Here is a 20,083-nt window from a genome sequence, read left to right on the forward strand (position 1 = left end):
GTATCTTTAGCTATCTAGGCCGTGCGCTCTGGTATTGTCTCTCTAAATACCTCCACCTCCTTAAATTCAAAGCTTTAAGTGACAGCCAAAGTTCACCACAAGGATGATAGATAGTAAAAATATCCTCTCGTCTCACTTAAAAATAAAACTAATTTTCACAAAATTGAGAACATCTTCTTTCTCTGCAAGGGGAGTTAAGATTTGTACTATAGCGTATCTAACCGGTTTCTGAGTGCAAGAAAATCCCTATTGAAATGGAAATGAAATGAAAACCGCTTATTGTCACAAGTAGGCTTCAAATGAAGTTACTGTGAAAAACCCCTAGTCGCCACATTCTGGCGCATGTTCAGGGAGGCTGGTACAGGAATTGAACCGTGCTGCTGGCCGGCCTTGGCATGCTTTAAAAGCCAGCGATTTAGCCCTGTGCTAAACCAGCCCCTATATTTGTATAAATCTGTAGGTTATTTTCATTTGCACTTTGAAATAAAGTGCATTATTTCACCATAGCACTTCTAGATAGAGAGTGGCCCAATAGCCAGGTCCATAGAGGAAGCAATCTCTTTCCAGTTCTTTGTAAAAACGTACGGTATTGTGCAATTGGTAACTAGATGTTGGAAGATGATGTGGCTTACTCACCACCAGAATTATTTTTGTTTCTTCTGTGTTAGAAAGCACGTAACTTGTTCTAATCATCTGCTTGAAATTAAACCTAGTTTTTGAAACAATGCTCTGAAAGCTCTCTTTTTCATGAGCCCATTTAACGTATAAGTTTTTAAGAAATGGAAAGTGAGGAGAAATGTCTGCGGTATTTTCAGAAATGAGTAAAGACATTTCGATGTTTCCCTGCTTTTAATTCTGTTTTTCTCTTTTTATGCTACTTGCACTGAGACAGAACTACAATGAAAATTTCTGCCATTTCACAACTTATGTTGATATGGCAGCTCTAAGTATTTCCCCTGATAAGAATAGAATGTTACGATAAGGTGAGGAGGGGTAGATGGCTTCCCCCCTTCATTTCCCCCAGTGGGTGGCAGGACTGGAAAATCTCACCAATGTTTCCATTCATTTCTTCTTTCAGAAGAAGCTTGCATTTCATGGAGGCAGTTGACTGCAACCGTTGACATAAAGGTTAGTTATTTAACTTGCCAGCAATTCAGAGTAGTATTTTTTTTTAACAGAGTGTATTGTTTCCCATTGTGCATTTCATTCATTGCTGAACTTTCTCCCCAATTTGCAGAATTGGATCCATTTTTATTACAACAATGCAGGTATATGACTATGATTTGAATGCATCCTGCAAAGGTAATAAAGATAGTGGGTGGAATCTGTGGTGATATGCATCACTGTAAATACACAAGGGATTAATGCAAATACACTGAGACTAAGTAAACACTAGAGGGAGCACCAGAGACATCATGACATGCAGCTAATGAACACATAGAATAGGACACGACCAATGGGCAATCAAGACATCCAGAGGTGACACTACCACAAAGCGGCATATAAAAGGATAGGGCACACATGCTCTTGCTCTTTCCACAGGCGACACTTAGAGAGAAGGACAGGGGCAGATCAGAAGCATCACACCCACCACATGGATTAGAGCAGACTGGTTAGTTAGATTGAGTTACTACAGCAAGATTAGCAGGAGAGTCGAATTAAGTAGGAGAATTCCCATCCCAGCCTCCCCGGACAGGCGCTGGAATGTGGCGACTAGGGGCTTTTCACAGTAACTTCATTGAAGCCTACTCGTGACAATAAGTGATTTTCATTTCATTTTTTTCAATTGTTAACTGTTCAATAAATGTGTTAAACCCATCTCCAAGTCTGAACCTTCCTTTGTCAGAGCATACATCAAGGAAGCAGCTTATGCCACATGAAGAAGCATAACACAGAATATACCGGTCCTGCCACAGGCGACCTCCCATGGTGGGTTGCCCAGTGGAGGGATGGGTGAGCCACGTGCCATGCTGTCGTAGGCTCTATCTTTTTGTTGAGATGTTAAATTAAGGCCTCGCCTGCCTTTTCTGCTTGATGTAAAAACAATTGATGGTCTTTGAAGAACAGGGAGTTCTCTCCTGAACAATTCTTGTCCCTTAATCAGCACCACCAAAACAGATTATATGGTAATTTGTCCTATTGCTGTTTGTGAGGCCTTGCTGTGTGCAGATTGGCTGCCAGAATTTCTACATCACAAAATGACAGCACTCTAAACGTACTTAATTGATTATGCAATGATTTGGGACATCCTGAGGTCATTAAAAACTCTTAAATGTATGTCATTGCTCTTGGATTTTCTTTTAATGTATTTTGCAGCACAGTGTTCATGTCACCTGCTGTGTTTAAGGGACTTGAACCTGATTTTGTCTGCCTCACTGAAGCTTCATCTCAAACCACAAATATAAGGACCAGAATTCCCCGACCTTTGGGATTCTCCATTCCTGCCGGCAGCGCAACACCACCCACGGGTATCCCAACAGCGTGGGGTGGTTTCAGCGGGAAATCCCATTGACAAGCGGCTGGAGTAGTGAACCATGCACCGGCGAGGAACGCGCGGCTGGGAGACCGGAGAATCCAGCCCATGATCACTGGGCCGCGCAATAGAACAGTGGTTAACACAGTTGCTTCACAGCTCCAGGGTCCCAGGTTCGATTCCCGGCTTGGGTCACTGTCTGTGCGGAGTCTGCACGTTCTCTCCGTGTCTGCATGGGTTTCCTCCGGGTGCTCCGGTTTCCTCCCACAGTCCAATGATGCGCAGATTAGGTGGAATGTCGAATTATTCTTAGTGTCCAAAAAAGGTTGGGTGGGATCACGGGGATAGGGTGGAAGGTGCTATTTCCAACAGCAGGTGCAGACTCGATGGGCCAAATGGCCTCTTCCTGCACTGTAAATTCTATGATTCTATGATCACAATGGTCGTAATTTAAAATGATAATTTGAGTCCATGACAACGCGATATTACAATAAATGGCTATTTGCATGTTTACCAGTTTACCACAGACACATTAAAAACATGTTGGAAATTTAAAACAAAATAGAGAATATTTAACGGTCAGGCATTACCCGTAAACTGAAAAGAGTGTTAACATTATGAGTGCGAGGCCCCCTCGTCCGAACTGGCCAAGGAATCTGTAGGAATTTTAAAGAAAGAGAAAGGGGGAAAGACAGCAAGTAACTTCATTCACGGAGAGGCAGTTAATAAATGGGATGGACTCCAGACTGATTGTAGAGATTTGTTCCTAGCTATAATAGATATCTACTGAGGCCATGAAAGGATATTAAAAGAACAAAGGAATTTGTTGCAGCCCGGATGATGAGAGACAGGGAACCCCACAAAGATGAAAGGCGAGAAAGAAAGAAAAGATTGCAAGAGTTCGAAAACAGCATTGTCCAATAGGAATTCCTGACTGGCCACAAGTGTGACTATGGCAACGCTGCTTTTGCAACCTGTACTTGCAGAACAAGATGTTTTACATACACTCACGCGAGGTGATGAGTATACTTCTCACGCAAGCTGACTGAACAAACATCTACATTCCGTCAATAAGCACTCAGAATAATCAAAAACACTTGAGCTCTCCACTTTTCATCTTGCCTCTTCACCAACGAATGCACATCAAGATTAAAGTACACATGTTGTTGCTATGCAAATGAGTATTGAGGTCACATTTCCCATCGCTGCCTATTTTGCATTTCATATTCAAAAGCACATTTGTCTACATGTGGTTAAGGGCCGGCATATTGGACAACACTGTTCTAAAATGAGACCAGGGAATGCTAGTGTATGGCAGTTCATAAAGGGGTAAATGGCAACGTACTGGGAATGGAATCCTACCACAAGTTGTTCATCAAAGGGGTCGACCCTGGAATTGGTTTCCCACCCCCCCCCCCCCCCCCCCCCACAAGTGCCTAATGATATAAAGAAAATGAGACAGCATAACTAAGGTCTGAAGATGGCAAAGTGGAAAGTTCTGAATTGTATTAAGGACACTTCATTTTTAACAGATTAAAAATCAGATATATCTACATTACATAGGTGGAAGTGGCTTTCCTATTTGTGCTGACTAGTTGACTTTGTTCTGTCATTTCAAAATTAATGTACTTTTCCATTTCTGGATTTAAATATGCATGTGCTTCACTCCTAGCTGCCCCTCCAACATTGATTTTCCTCCGTAATAGCCCTTGTAAAATTCAGGATTAATTAAAATTTTCCAAACTCAACAGAGACTATCTTCACCAATGCTCTTCTGATTGTATTCAGTTTATATTACCTACTCATTCCATTCTGCTCAGATGAATCTGTTGCTTTGTACAAGCGAGGAGTAAATATTCGTAACTCGTAATTCGTAACTGGGCAGCACGGTAGCATGGTGGTTAGCATAAATGCTTCACAGCTCCAGGGTCCCAGGTTCGATTCCCGGCTGGGTCACTGTCTGTGCGGAGTCTGCACGTCCTCCCCGTGTGTGCGTGGGTTTCCTCCGGGTGCTCCGGTTTCCTCCCACAGTCCAAAGATGTGCGGGTTAGGTGGATTGGCCATGCTAAATTGCCCGTAGTGTCCTAAAAAGTAAGGTTAAGGGGGGGGGGGGGTTGTTGGGTTACGGGTGTAGGGTGGATACGTGGGTTTGAGTAGGGTGACCATGGCTCGGCACAACATCGAAGGCCGAAGGGCCTGTTCTGTGCTGTACTGTTCTATGTTCTATGTTCTAATATCTCTCCACAGTGACAGGATCGGAGCAAAACCATCCACCTCATTGGCTGCTGGATACTTTATGGCACTGAACTTGGCAAAGCATAATGCCTCTACTTGCTTGAATTGCTGTGGTGGAAGAGTATTGCATTTGGATTCAGCAATCCTGGGCTAGCGAGGGAAACATAAATGGCAGGGGACCCCTGCCTTTCATTGCTTTCCAGTGACCTGCTGACTACACGTGTGAGGGTGAGGACGTCGACTGGTGATAGAATTGAAAGAACCCTTATTTTAGAATAACACGCTGACATTTACTGCATAAGCTGCAGAGGAAAATGCCCACTTGGGTGAGGTGACAAAAGTCAACTAACACCATTGGAACTGGACACAGCAGCAGTCTGGGCACTAAGGAGAATGGGGCAAGAAGTGGATAATGCTGTATATTGGGATTCAGTTGTACAACTCAGGGGTCCTCCAACTGGGGTGCAGCTTTTTGTCAAAACATTGAACAGACTTGGGTTTACCAAAGGGTACGTTTTTGATTTTTTTAATGTGATGGAGTAACTTCTACTCAGCTCGTTGCCTGTCAGTTTGTGAAACGTGTGCTGTTCCAAGTACATGTGTTTCCTTTTTAAAATTGCATTGTGTTGTACTCAATACAGTGGCTGTGGTTTTTGTATTTTTGTCATTTAGAAATTACACTTTCAATTTGGATTAGATTGGATTTGTTTGGATTGGATTTGTTTATTGTCATGTGTACCAAGGTACAGTGAAAAGTATTTTTCTGTGACCTTGTTCTTTACAATTCTATTTGTACATAACAGAGGGACCTCGGAGTCCAGGTGCACGGTTCTCTAAAGGTGGAGTCGCAGGTATATAGGGCAGTGAAGAAGGTGTTTGGCATGCTGGCCTTCATCAGTCAGGACATTGAGTTTAGAAGTTTATGTTGCAGTTGTACAGGACGTTGATGAGGCTGCACCTGGAGTATTGTGTTCAGTTTCGGTCGCCTTGCTATAGGAAAGATGTTATTAAACTGGAGAGAGTGCAGAAGAGATTTACAAAGATGTTGCCAGGACTCAAGGGACTGAGTTATAGGTAAAGATTGGCCAGGCTAGGACTTTTTTCTTTGGCGCGTAGGAGACTGAGGGGTGATTTTATAGAAGTGTATAAGGTCACGAGAGGCATGGATAGGGTGAATGCACTCAGTCGTTTTCCCAGAGTTGGGGAATCATCAACTAGAGGACATAGGTTTAAGTTAAGAGGGGAAAGAATTCATGGAATCCCGAGAAGCAACTTTTTTTACACAGAGGGTGGTATGTATGTGGAATGGGCTGCCGGAGGAAGTGGTTGAGGCAGGGACATTGACAACATTTAAAAGGCATTTGGACAGATACATGGATAGGAAAGATTTGAGGGATATGGGCCAAATGAGGCAAAAGGGGTTAGCTTAGATGGGCTTTTTGGTTGGGATGGACTAGTTTGGGCTGAAGGGCCTGTCTCCGTGCCATAGAATCTATGATTCGATAAACATGAATTGCTCCTGTGAATCAGGTGTATAATTGGCAAGCACGGAAGGGCCATCAGGAGACTTTAGAGTATGTACTTAACGCATGGCAGTTCTGTTCCAATTCTTCTAAATTATGAAGTTTGTCTGCGCATGGTTGTTCAGGCACTGTCTTACATAGGTTAAAAATAGGATTGGAATGCACTAGAAAATCAGGCACGATTCAGCTGACATAAAACAAAGTTCACTTTCAGGCAGATTTGGCTTGGCGTATCTCATTGGCTGCAGCACCAAGATGCACCCCACTATCCATAGAATTACAGAATTACTACAGTGCAGAAGGAGGCCAATCAGTCCATTGAGTCTGCTCCGACCCTCTGACAGAGCCCCTGACCTATGCCCACTTCCCCACCCTATCCCCATAACCCCATTTTACCTGTACTCCTTTGGACACTAAGGGGCAAATTTAGCATGGCCAATCCACCTAACCTACACATCTTTGGACTGTGAGAGGAAACCGGAGCACCCGGAAGAAACCCACGCAGACACAGGGAGAATGTGTCACAGGAAGAATGTGCAAACCTGGGCCCTGGTGTGTGAGGCAGCAGTGCTAACCACTGTGCCAACGTGCCGCCCCTATTCACCGGCACTTTGCCATTTTATGGGGGTCTCGGGGAGTTTCTCCCCATTGAGGCAACACGTTAGTAGATCTCCTGCACTGGCGAGCTGCAGAACCGGCTCCTCGCAGATCAGGTCACCATTTCGACCTGCTGCCCCGATCTCTTCACACTCCCCCACTCATTTAAGCTCCCCTCTCCCCACCCCACCCCTGCTTTCAGGCCCCCCCTTCAGCCCCCAAACTTTTCATGGTACCTAGAGCGCACCCCTTCTCCAATGGGCAAGTCCAACCCCCCCTCCTCCCAGGCCTGACTCCTGGCAATGCCAGCATGGACCTGGGCACCACCAGCCTGGCATCCTGGAACTGCACTGGGCAACCTGGCAGTGCCACCAGGTACACTGCAGTGCCAAGGTGGCATTGCAGGACTTCTGCTGGTGTCCAATTCCAATGGTATTAGTTAACTTTTGTCACCTCACCCTAGTGGGCATTTTTCCTCTGCAACTTATGCAATAAATGTCTGCATGTTATTCTACAACATGAGTTCTTTCAATTCTATCACCAGGGTGGCACTGCCAGGGTTCCAGGCTGGCAGTGCCAAGTTGCCCATGGGGGAGTGTCAGGGTACCACCCTGCCCTGTCCCCAACAACCTGGGGATCTCACTTGGCCTGCAAGGCCCCCCATCACAGCTGGTCCACGTTTGTGGAAATCTGTGCTAAACGGCACACGGGTGAGGTCTCACAGGCCAGGCTGCTGATTCCCGGGCACCGGGTACATACGGCATCCGGGTATTTAAATGAGCCTGAGCCTAATGGCTGACTGAAATATACTGAACTGGATCACGCCCAGTGAGGGCAAGATCCAGATGGCGCCAGGTGGAGCTATTCAGGTGACTGGCGATCGGTCCAGCGCCCGACCCGGATCTCGATCTGGGGATCTCGCAGGATTCACGCGGTGGCTTCTGAACAGAAGACTTGATGCATTTCTGGGCATCCAATTTGTTTACCGTGAAATTGTAACTGAATGTTACAAAGGTTCTCATCTTACACAGTGCTTGATTATGATTCTTAATTGTATAACCTGACGCACTAAAAAGCACATTTGGAGGAAGTACATTGTATGATTAACATTTACATGGAAATGTATACAGCTGGGGCGTACATAAAGATTTAAAAAATATTAACAGGCTGATTATGATTCTTGGCACGTTTTAACATTCGAGGCTATGGGCCAAGTGTTGGCAAATGAGATTAGGATTGCAGATCAGATGCATTTCATGCGACGGTGCAGACTCGATGGGCCAAAGGGCCTTTTCTGCACTGTATTTTTCTGTGATTCTGTGATTTATATTGTAATATCAATCTGATAGAATTTTGAAAGCCTTGATAATTTTGCTGCATATGCTGTCCCCATTTTATTTAAGGGAGGCAGAAGCAAGAAACTTGCAAAATGTAATGAGAGAATTATTTGTTTCTTCTTCTTCTTGAGTTTCCTGCTGGAAGGCAGGTCCAGTCCACAGCTACATGGCCTCCATGATGGGAGCAGATCCCTTTTTGTTTTAGATAAATTTAGAGCACCCAATTATTTTTTTTGCAATTGAGGGACAATTTAGCGTGGCCAATCCACTTAACCAGCACATCTTTAGGTTGTGGGGGTGAAACCCACACAGACATGGGCAGCAGGTCTCATATCTATTCCCATCCAGAACAGGGGTTGAACCTTGTGCTGTTGGCACCAATCTGATTCAGCCAAACCAGCCAACCAGCTCCCTGCTCCAAGGAGGCCAGGTTACTGTGGCAACAAAGCCACTTTGCTGTAGCCTGGAGCTGTGAATAATGATGGTAGAGGCTCCAATGTCCAACCATCACATGGTTGAGCAGGAATCTCTCCTGCTCTTACTACCTACCATTGGCGTATGTTGGAAGGATTTACAAGTCGATACCTGTTTGGCCGTGTTATGAATGCACCTTCCTTGGCCGTCAAGTCCTGGAGTGGGACTTGAACCTGGAGCTTCCGGTTCAGAGGAAGGAACACCGCCCACAAGACCTCCCAGTTATTAGCTACTCGAGAATAATTTGAAACAGTTGGAATAGATCAGTAAATATTATGCTGGCTTGTGTCAGTTTGGTTCAGCTGGTATTCCCCATTTCAGGATTTGAGCTTGAAATCTGGGCTGATAATTCAGTACTCTTGCTCAGTTGGAATACATACAGTCTTTCAGATGAATGAAGAAAAAGCTCCCACCTGCCTGATGAGCAACCACTCGAGATTCTATGGCACCATTTGAAGAGTGGGTTGCGGGTTAACATTCGCTCTCACTCATTCACCATCAAATATAAACCAATAAATTACTCATTCACTTTAGGTGGTGGGTGGCACGTTAGTTAACATTGCTGCCGCACAACACCAGGGACTTGTTCAATTCCACCCTTGTGTACAGTCTGTGTGGAGTTTGCACATTCTCGCCATGTCCGTGTGGGTTTCCTCCGGGTGCTCGGGTTTCCTCCCGTAGTGTAAAAATGTGCAGGTTAGCTGGATTGGCCATGATAAATGGCCCCTTACTGTCCAAAAATGTGCAGGTTAGCTGGATTGGCCATGATAAATGGCCCCTTACTGTCCAAAAATGGCAGGTTAGGTGGGGATACAGGGATAGGGCGAGGGAATGGGCTAGGTAGGGTGCTCTACTGGAGGGTCGGTGCAGACTTGATGGGTCAAATGGCCTCCTTCTGCACTGTAGGGATTCTATGGGAGTGATTTTTCTCCGTGTGACTGCTTGCTATGTTTTGCCCACATAAAAACATCAGTTGAAGAGACATTGCCCAGCTCGGAAGAACTTTATAGATTTGTAAATGCAGTTTGGCACTATATAAATACAGGTCTTGCTTTGACTTAAATGATTGATTTACATCTAGTTTTCCACAATTCATCAGGCATCCAATGTGGAGATACAACAACGAGAGCTGAAGACCTGATTATATTGGCATAACCAACACAAAGAATATTGTTTACAGAATATAGAGGATAAATACGATGTCCTGGAGTTTCCATTGAGGCAGAATTGCTGATCCAGGGGCAAATTGCACCCAGATAGTTGCTGGTTTTGAAAGTGGTTTTTCCCCTCTCCAATCTATTTGTACATCACTGAACATTGAGGGATGGATTCTCCGGTTCCCAAGCCGTGTGTTTCTTGGTGGCGTGCCAATCGCTGGCAGCGGGATTGTCTACTGTTGTCTCTTCCCATTGAAATTATCCCATGCCACTGGGAAACCCACGGGTGGGGCATGCACTGCTGGTCGGGGAATTCCGGTCGAAATCTGTCACAAACCAGCACAAGTTTCGAATGTTCTCTAAAAAGAACACTTTTTTGGTTTTCGAAATGTTCCTTGATATATTTAAGGTAACAGTGAAGTTTGAGTAGTAAAGCTGAAAATGGGTTTACCACCAAATTAAGTATTTTTAACAAGCTTAATCCAGCACTTGTGAGTAACCTAAATTTAACTCATTGAAAATACAGAGAAATACAGAACAAAAGTTCGGCGCAACATCGTGGGCCGAAGGGCCTGTTCTGTGCTGTATTTCTCTATCTATCAAATTTTTAGTTACATTCATGCACAATTAAATTAAATTCAAAAAGATTTCAAAACAAGCCTGTAAATGCCTTTGTGGCTAAAAGTAGTTTAATTTTGAGAGTCTCGTCAAAGGCTGGCATTTGGACGCAGTTAGCAGGAAGTCTCATTGGCGATCCATTCAATTTGGGGGCATGGCCAGTTTTGTGGGCCGGGTCAGCATGAGGTTTTCAAATAGGCCCAATAGATCATAGAAACTCCATTTGCGCTGTACGTAATATGTGCTTGAAATTCTGTGACCTTTCGTACTGGCTTGGCTGATTTCATTCAAATCGTGCTAGTGGAAATTTTAGACCAATGTTTCCTTGTGCTGGGTGTGTCAGTTTGGCGCAACTATTTGTTCTCTCGTCAGGCAGTACATTGAGGTTTTACTCTGTAAGATCAGCACATAATCCAGGCTGACAATAAAGGGCTGGCCTTTGGCTAGGATATTAAGCTGAGACCGTGGCTGTTCATTCAGGTCTTTGTTAAAGATCCCATGTTGCTATTTGGACGAAGAGCAATGAGTGCGTTCGCCCAGTGATCTGGCCAAATACTCAGCCGACAGCACCACAACACAGATCAACATATAATTTACCTCACTGCCGTTTAAATAGTTTAGTGTCAATTTGCTGCTGTGTTTCCCAAAATAGCATCAGTCACAGCACTTCAAGCTCAATCTATCACCTCCACTGAGTTTTCTTGCAGGGCACCATTGAGTGAAGCAACATCAGCCATTCCCATAAACAGAAGCAAGAAGAGGGAAATCCTACTTGACCTCATCCTCGCAAATCTGCCCTCCATCATGTTGTGTGACCCTGTTTCGAACAGAGCTAACAACTCAAAACTTGGAATCCACAAGTGGCTGCGAGACATCAACAGCAGCAGAATTATATTCAACCTGAAACTGTAACCGCATGGTCCAGCTTATCCCACTTAGAGCGCCCTGAGATGATGCTTCCAAGGTGTCTAGCTGGCACACCTTCAGTGTGTGATGGACCGCTATGCCTCCCGGAGGAGGAAGGGCATCTGGAGGAGAATCAAGTGTCTCGGCCCCCTCTTGCCTCGACGCCACTATATAGAATCCATGACCACAACGAAGAAATGCCGTTCTGAGCAGTTATTGGCAGCACTGAATAGTCTGCTGGAGCTGGCTCTCAAGGCCAGTTACCATCTTTCCATACAGGAAGCCAGGCAGTCTCATGCCTCAGACATGGCAGAACTCCTCTATTGTCTCTACAAGGTTGTGAATAGCTGCAGTGGACAACTCCAGGTTGGGGTTCTCCTCACTATCTCTTTTGACATTCCTTCTTTGCCTTCTGCAACTGCCTGGCTGCCCTGCTCCCCAACCAATGACACCGCCTCCTCCTCCATATCGCCGCCTGATATCCCCTTGCCTGTCTCTGCATCTTCAGTAGGTTTCTTGAGGCCGTGACCAGAGGCCCACCATCAGGGTGGGGCTCAGCTTGCGCCCGGTCTCTGACTGTCACAGTTTCAATCAGCCGCCATGATTTGTCTATGATGTGCTCACCGCATTGTGAGCCTAAGCTTAATCACGAGCCTGTGACCCCCGAGGTGACTGTCTTTGTGTTGGTTGAGGGTGTGAGGGATGTGATGGTGCACCCCGTGAATCATCCGTGTCCTCATCATCAGAGGTGGAATGCTAGGTTGCTGTGACTGGAGTTGACTGTCCCCCTGGAATGTGAGGACCAGCAGTGGAGAACACCCAAGAATTAGCTTCCCCCCAATCACAATCCCAATCCCATCGCTGTATCGCATCTGTCTCCTATGTGCCCAATGGTCAACACCAGGTTGAAGGCCTCCTCACTCTGCTCTCTCTGCACTTCTGCCGCACTGTCCTTGACTGCTTGGCGCCGAGAACAACCCCACTATCAAACGGGACTTTGTTTTTTTTTTGGGAAGCCTGTATGGGGAACACCTCGTCGAGACAGCACACACCTCACTTTCTGCACTGAAGGAAGAGATCGGGGTGCCATTTTTAAATGCTGCCCCCACCACGGCCTCCGGAACCCCCAATTTCCCAATATACTGATTAGGGGGTTCTTGAGTCCCCTTTACTCCAAGGGCAGGGCACTCTTGTGCCCGATCCCTGTGCTGGCACCCGGGCATTGTCAGCCTGGTACCCTGGCAGTGCCCTTGCTAGACTGGCAGTGCCACCTGGGCCAGGTTGGTACCGCCAGGGAGTCTGGGACCAGTATCAATCTGACAGTGCCAAGGTATCTGGGTGGCATTGGGATGCCAGGGTACCACCCTGCCCAGAGCTCGACCACACGGCGGCCTCGATTGCTTGGGAGACCCCTCCAAGGGCAGCATGGTAGCACAAGTGGCTAGCACTGTGGCTTCACAGCACCAGGGTCCCAGGTTCGATTCTCCACTAGTTCACTGTCTGTGCGAAGTCTGCATGTTCTCCCCGTGTCTGCATGGGTTTCCTCCGGGTGCTCCGGTTTCCTGCCACAGTCCAAAGACGCGCAGGTTAGGTGGATCAGCAATGCTAAATTGCCCTTAATGTCCAAAAAGGTTAGGAGAGATTATTGGGTTACGGCGATAGGGTGGAAGTGAGGGCTTAAGTGGGTCGGTGCAAACTCAACAGGCCGAATGGCCTCCTTCTGCACTGTATGTTCTAAGTGCCGTCATGCCTGGTTCACATGTGTGTGGACAGTGCTAACGAGGTCGCCCAAGCATGGGCGTTCGCTCCCTCGCCTTGGGATGCTCCAGCACAGTTAAGTGAAGCCCCAGTGAAGGTGAGACCCAGATCGCGACATCTCGCGAGATCTTGTCAGAGGCCTCTCGCGAGATTTAACAGCCTCGTTGCGACACTGAGGGAAGCGCGACAAAGCTGTTTGATCGCGCCCATACTCTAACTCTCTTTGAAGTATGCAGAAACAAAAGGCAAAAAATGACTGCACCTCTCATTATCAAGTTCGATCAAACAGCCTTTCATTAATACTGAATAGGTTGTCAACCCTAAACAATGATGTTTGTGATTGCAGGTACTGGTCTCAGAATAATTAACCTTTAACACCTCAGATAACCATGGAGACCCAGGTCTTCTGAAGTACTTTGTCCGCAGATGTATTATTGAGCAAGGCCAAAACTTCATTACTTTTGCCAAAGGTCATCAACAATAGCAGGGTGTGACAGCTAAATTCAATTTACAACCGGGGAAGGGGGTGGGTCAGCAATTGTATATCATGCTGCCATTTTAACATCTGTGTGTAGTGTTGTGTAATGCCTGCATGAATTGTAAGGGATTTTTATTCGATCGAGGTGCTGCTGCTGCTATAAATCCAGCAGCCAACAATAATGCTGATCTTGTTTTGGCAACAGATAGCTTGGATGGTTTTATGGTTGAATGAGGTTACAAAGATAGGAAGAGACAAGGTGAGGAAGGAATTTGAAAACTGACAGCCAACGTAGGTCAGCAAGCACAGGATGATGGGTGAAACGGACATGGTCTGAGTTAGGATATGCGCAGTGGAGTTTCCAAGGCTGTGAACAGCCTGGTACATCCAGTGGCCAGGGAGAAGGATGGAGCTAGTGTAAGGAATAAAGAAAGAATGATTTTCATTTGTGTAACTTGTCCTGGCCACGGGACCACGGAGGTGTAAAATGGGCATCTGACCTGTAGTTTCCCCCTTCTAGCTTGGTAAAGCTAAAACAATTTTCTCCCTCCCTGATCCTCCAACACTGTGTTTAATTGCTGCACTGTATCCATGCCGCTCGTGCCACAGGAAGTATAATGGTGGCTGTTTTGGAGGTAGTTGCAGTTATCCTGAACACCCATTGACAGAGCTGCTATACTGCCTTTGTTTTCTGCCTTTGACTGGAAGAAAGATTATTCTCGTCAGGTCAATCTGAATGTGGGACAACATTTGAATATCCATGTTGGTCTGATAATTGTAAGTGACCACATATGTTTACAAAATATAAATTTAATTTATTTTACATATTCGTGCGGTGTAAAATTCTCCTATATTAGATGAGTAACTACACAAGTTGTAGGGCGGAATTTTATGGCATGGGCGGGGCCGTAGAATGTGGTAAGGCCTTTCAAAGTTAATTGACTTCGCCGGGACCGGAAAATCCTCCCAGTAAGAATCCATAGAGTGTAGAAGGAGACCATTCGGCCCATTGAATCTGCACTGACACTCTGAAAGATCACCCCACCCAGGCCCACTCCCCCATCCCATCCCCGTAACCCATACACATTTGGACACTAAGGGGCAATTTATTATGGCCAATCCACCTAACGTGATTATCTTTGGACTGGGAGGAAACCCGGAGGAAGCCCACACAGCCAGTCAACCAAGGCCGGAATTGAACCCAGGTCCCTGGCCCTGTGAGGCAGCAGTGCTAACCATTGTGCCATAACATTCTGGCTCTTGTTTCCCATTCAACATTGGTTCTCTCTCACTTTTAGGTCAAATTCCCATTTTCAGTACTTACCATTCAGCATTCTTTATATCCTTTAGTGAAGGGAAGCTAGAATTCCTTCTTTTATGTAAATATTGATTTACTGTGTGCGTAGTTCTTCAATAATCTTAAATACTTAATACAGCAGTTTCCACAGGGTGGTTAAATGAAGTGTTTTTTGGTGTTCTGCCTCTGGTGCAAGCATTGTTTCCCTTGACGGGCGGCCAGAAACTGCCATGGTGATGGTAATTTAGCAGTGAAAGCCCTGTGACCAAGCTATCTGTCCTTAATAGAATCCCATTCTTCATGCTACAGTTATAATACCACAGTTTCCGGAGTGCTGAAAGAAGCTCGTTCAAACATCCATTCGTAAAGTATTGGTCATAGCTCCTTAAACGTATCCTGCAACACTAAACTTTCATTGTTCTCTACTCTTTGCTGTCACCATGGAACTTCTAATAATGAAAACTGTAAGCAGTAAGATGTGTTTCTCTCCGTCCCTGCCCTTCGAAAAGCAAAGCATGAAGATGTATTTTAATTGCTAGTCTTTAAAATGTTAGGGCTGGCTGATGTAACTTGAGAAGAGGGGAAATGTTTGAATCTCTCTTTCTTTAAGGTTATGTATACTGTCGGTTTTATAAACTGGGATACTAGCATAATCTTTCTGAAGCAGTCTAGATGTCTGTACAGAAGAAATGCCCTTCTAAGTGTGCAGTGTCATTTAAAACAGCAGAAACGAGCGATAACTGTGTTAAATGCTAACCACGAATGAAATTTGAAAACACCAAAATGTTATTCAACATCCATTGTGCTTTCTTTGTGTTGTCAAATTGGAAGTTTAGGAAGGAAATGTTAGCACCATTTTTCGTGAAAATTTAAGTTTCTGCAATCTCTTGCTATAGTTGATTTTAGAACAGTTGAGGTATTATTTTAATTTCCTTTGTAGATTATTGCAATTGTTCCATATTTTCAGGGCTAATCAAACCCAGGAGGGAAAGTAGTCACTTAAATGTCTATCTCTTTGAAAAAATGTGGTAAGATGTTCAGCAAAGGTAGCGTAAATGTCCAGTTTATTAAGAAGTGGTTGAGTTGTGATTTGCTGAAAGCATGGAATGTGGAATACCAGTCGATCTCACGCCTTTCTCTTTCATTGGACTTCTTGCAGGACTGATAACTCTGCAGGAGCCATCAGCTATCCATTCCTAAATGTTGTGGAGAAAAGCATTTTTTTGGGCAATGATCCTTCAGAAGCGCGGGAATCAAGACATTCTTTCAAAGTTGGGGAATCATGCTTAGCATGACTGATGAAGAGCACATGGTGGGCCAAAGTATCGGAACAGACTGGGAAGAGTGATCTGCCACTTCCTTGTACGCTATATTTGAGCTGGAAGACAAGCACCAGACACAGAATGCGACAGGACCAAGAACAGAGCTCTTTAGCCAGACAGGAAGTAAAAAGCTGTTCTACTAAGAAACCCTTAACAGCATGCTCTAAGTATTGAACTTTCAACCTCTAACCTTGTCAGGAAAACATTGGAAGCATAACAATGCCATCAAGAGGGAAATACTTCATTAATGAAAATGAAGCTCGTAAAAGCACAGACTCGCTCTATGAGACTTACTGCTGTATGAGCCAGCAATTTCCATTGGTTCTCCTCTTCCTAATGATTATTACTGGGGCTTGTATAGCCCTGATTGTTCTTTTCTTTTCCATTGAACTGGTAAGTGTCAATCAAAAATATTTAATCCTTTTAACACACTACAAATTGTTGATATTCTTTGTAAGTTAAGTAAGATTCTGCTATTTGCAATACAAAGTTGGTTTATAGTTGAGACCAGAAAATGTAAAAGTGGGGCCAATTAATTGTATGACAACATTTTGCTGATCATATTTTAAGACTAACATATTTAGAAATTTTCTGAATTGTGTAGTGCAATTATTGTAGCATTTTAAGGAAAGGGACTGGAGCACGTTTTGACATTATAGCCTCCTCATGTTTACCGGTCACCAGGGAGCACCAGTGCCTGGATTCTCCATCAGTCCACGGCAGCGGGATTCTCCGATGCCGCTGCAGAGAGTGGGAGATTTGGCTGACCGGCAAATTCTTGTCCTCGCTAGCAGCGATAACGAGAGGCGGACTTGCAACGGAGGATGCCGGCCCACATCTCCAAATTCCCTGCCAGACCATGCTCTATCATGAATATATCACCATTCCTACAACATCACTGGGTCAAAATCCTGGAGCACCCTTCCCAACAGCATTACAATAGTACCTCTACCAACAACAATAACTTATATTTGGACGCCTTTAATGTAATGACATGTACCAAGGTGCTCCAGAGTCTGATACAACAAGTTATGACACTGAGCCACATTAGGAAAAATTTGGTCAGTTGATTAAAATCTTGGTCAAAAGTTTTAGAGGGATGTCTTAAAGAAGCAAAGAGAGGTGGAGCGATGTAGGGAGGGAATTCCAGAGCTTCGGACCCAGGCAGCTGATGGTACGGCCACCAATGGTGGACTGATGAATATCGGGGATGCTCAAGATTACAGAATGAAATGAATACAGATATCACAGAGGGTTGTGGGCCTGGAGGATGTGACAGAGATTGGGACGAGCAAGGCCACAAATGGAGGTGTTTGAAAACCAGGATGAGAATTTTTAAATCAAGATGTTGACTGACTGTGAACCAATGTGGGTCAATGGACCCAGGGAGTGATAGGCAAATGTAGGAGTTAAAACACAGGCAGCAGTGTTTCGGATGACCTCAAGTTTATGGAGGGGAGAATTTGGGAGACTCGCCAGGAGTATATTGCAATTGTCAAGTTTAGGGGCGGCATCCAACGATTGCCACTTGCCGTGGTGCAGTGTGGCCGATAAAAGTCAGGAGACGCCACTCCCGGGATCTACCCAGCTCACAACGCCTCGTGAGATCCATCGTCGTCTCGCAAGACGTTGTGATGTGAATCCTGCTCATTGTGGGCGGGATCACTTTTTGACAAATCTGCACATTCGAGCGAGACAGTTGGTCTCACTTTAGTGTACAGATTCCCGAGGTACCTGAGGCTTTGGGATTTACCCCCATCGCCTTGGAGATCCCGGGCGAGTGCTGTTCAGCACTGGTCTCCACAAATGGTCTCCGGAATGGCACTTGTGGGGTATCCCATGGGATTGGAGACCCCCAGCCACCCTTTTGAGCAGAGTGGTGCCTTGGCACTGCTGGTGCCACCTGGGCACCCTGGCAATGCCACCTGGGCGCCAGCCTGGCACTGCCAAGGTGCTAAGCTTGCATTCTTTGTGTTCTTGCGATCGGGCCGGTAGTGGGTGCTGGGGGGGAGAGACCCTCCCCCTCCCATAGTGAATTTGGGTTGGGGGGATCGGGGATTGCTTTGACGACCTCAGAGATCAGGATGCCATTTAAAAAAGGCGCTCCAATCTCTCGCTACACTGGGGAGTTCTGGCGAGTGGAGCTCCCCAGTGTAAAAGAAGGGGCATTCTCCGCTGAGGCCCCTTTTACATCGTGAGTCGCTGTGAGCGCTGGGAAACATGTGGACCAACCCGCTTGCTATTGGACTTTGTTCCTATTTAGATGAATCAAACCCACAATATAACAAAGGCAAGAATGAGGGTTTAAGTAACAGATGAGCTGAGACAGGGACAGAGTTACATAATATAATAGTTGTGGGAATATGCAAACTTCATGGTGACACGAATTGCGCAGTTGGAGGGTCATCGTTTGGTCAGATATGACACAAAGATTGCGAATAGACCAGTTTAGTCTCAGATTGTTGCCATAGCGAGGCATGGAGTTGGTAGCTAAGGAACAGATTTTGGCATGGGTACTAAAAGCAATGCCTTCAGGCTTCCAAAAATGTAATTGGAAGAACTTTCTTCTCATCTGACTGGATGCTGGATTGGCAGTCTGATAATTTAGCAATAGTGGAGGAGTCACGAGAGGAGGTGGTGAGGTAGAGCTGGGTGCTGTCAGCGTACATGTGAAAACCAACACTGTTCTTTCGGATGATGTTGCCAAGGGGCAGCATGTAAATGGGAAAGAGGAGAGCCAAGGATTGATCCTGGGGGCACACTAGAGGTTACGACGTTGGAGTGGCAAGGGAAGTAAATACATGTGACACTCTGGCTGTGATTAGATAGAAGAGTGAGTGCATTCACACCCAGTTGGATGGCAGTGGAGAGGTATTGGAGAAGGCTGGTGTGGTCAGCTGTCTCAAAGGTTGCAGACAGGTTAAGAAGGATGAGGATTGTTTGCCACGTGGATTGCAGTGGTTGAGGGTTCACACTCACAGCGGAAAGTAAGAATCCCCAATAGACATTGATTGCGCTCAGAATGAATAGACTGATTCCAGTCACTTTCTGCTTGAATATCAGTCACTTCTTTTAAAAAAGGGAAAATCTGAGATGGAATTACAGGCACAAAAGTTGATTGTTCTAAATTCAGAATTCGGATTATTGATCTCCTATCTGTTTATTCTGGAGAAAATCTGACCCCCACAGAACCTGACAGTCTGGCCTCCTCGATGTCGCATTTCAAATTGTCACATCCGCAAAGCTTCATTCCTGTCCGTTGGCCAAAAAAAAAATCATAATTAATTCAAATGAGTACTTCTGGAAAGCAAATATCCAGAACAAAATTGTCCAATCAAATATATTTCAAGGCTTTTTCAAAGCTACCATTCACTAACAAGCAAACACCATCAAAGGTAGGGCGGCATGTTGGCGCAGTGGTTAGCACTGCTGCCTCACGGCGCCGAGTTCGATCCCGGCTCTGGGTCACTGTCCGTTGGAGTTTGAACATTCTCCTGGTGTCTGTGTTGGTCTCATCTCCACAACCCAAAGATGTGCAGGGAAGGTGGGTTGGCCACGCTAAATTGCCCCTTAATTGGAAAAAAAATGAATTACATACTCTAAATTTTTTAAAAACCCATCAAAAGTAAATCAAATTCCACAAACATTTTCTTCATATTTGTTTGGGGCACGACCTTCATTTCCCAATTGGTTGATGGGAATAAACATAACACAACATAAATATATAAAAATGAATTAATAGTTTTTGTTAGTCTCGGCGGGGGAATCACCAAATGTTGTTAGAAATTAATTTATTTGATGTTAGAAATCCCTGCAAGAAGTGATTCTCCTCTTCCTGGAGCCTGTGGCTTGATTTGGAAACTTGACCTGTGACCTTTGGATGGTAGCTATCTCCAGTACTGGATCTG

General features: G+C 45.3%; 1 protein-coding gene across 4 annotated transcripts in view; it reads left to right on the forward strand.

Annotated features, from left to right (window-relative positions):
* The window catches only part of adcy7 (adenylate cyclase 7), a 211,139-nt gene that overhangs the window by 95,714 nt on the left and 95,342 nt on the right, over nucleotides 1-20,083 (forward strand). For 2 of the 4 annotated variants that reach the window (XM_038806687.1, XM_038806690.1), the window contains exons 2-3: nucleotides 1,079-1,128; nucleotides 16,013-16,568. In XM_038806687.1, coding sequence (XP_038662615.1) covers nucleotides 16,395-16,568 — 174 coding nt within the window. In that variant the 5' untranslated portion in view covers nucleotides 1,079-1,128; nucleotides 16,013-16,394. The remainder of the gene's footprint in view (nucleotides 1-1,078; nucleotides 1,129-16,012; nucleotides 16,569-20,083) is intronic. The other 2 variants (XM_038806689.1, XM_038806688.1) reach the window with 1 other exon arrangement.

The sequence above is a fragment of the Scyliorhinus canicula genome, chromosome 9, assembly GCF_902713615.1.
Source record: "Scyliorhinus canicula chromosome 9, sScyCan1.1, whole genome shotgun sequence".
In the NCBI taxonomy this organism is placed as follows: Eukaryota; Metazoa; Chordata; class Chondrichthyes; order Carcharhiniformes; family Scyliorhinidae; genus Scyliorhinus; species Scyliorhinus canicula.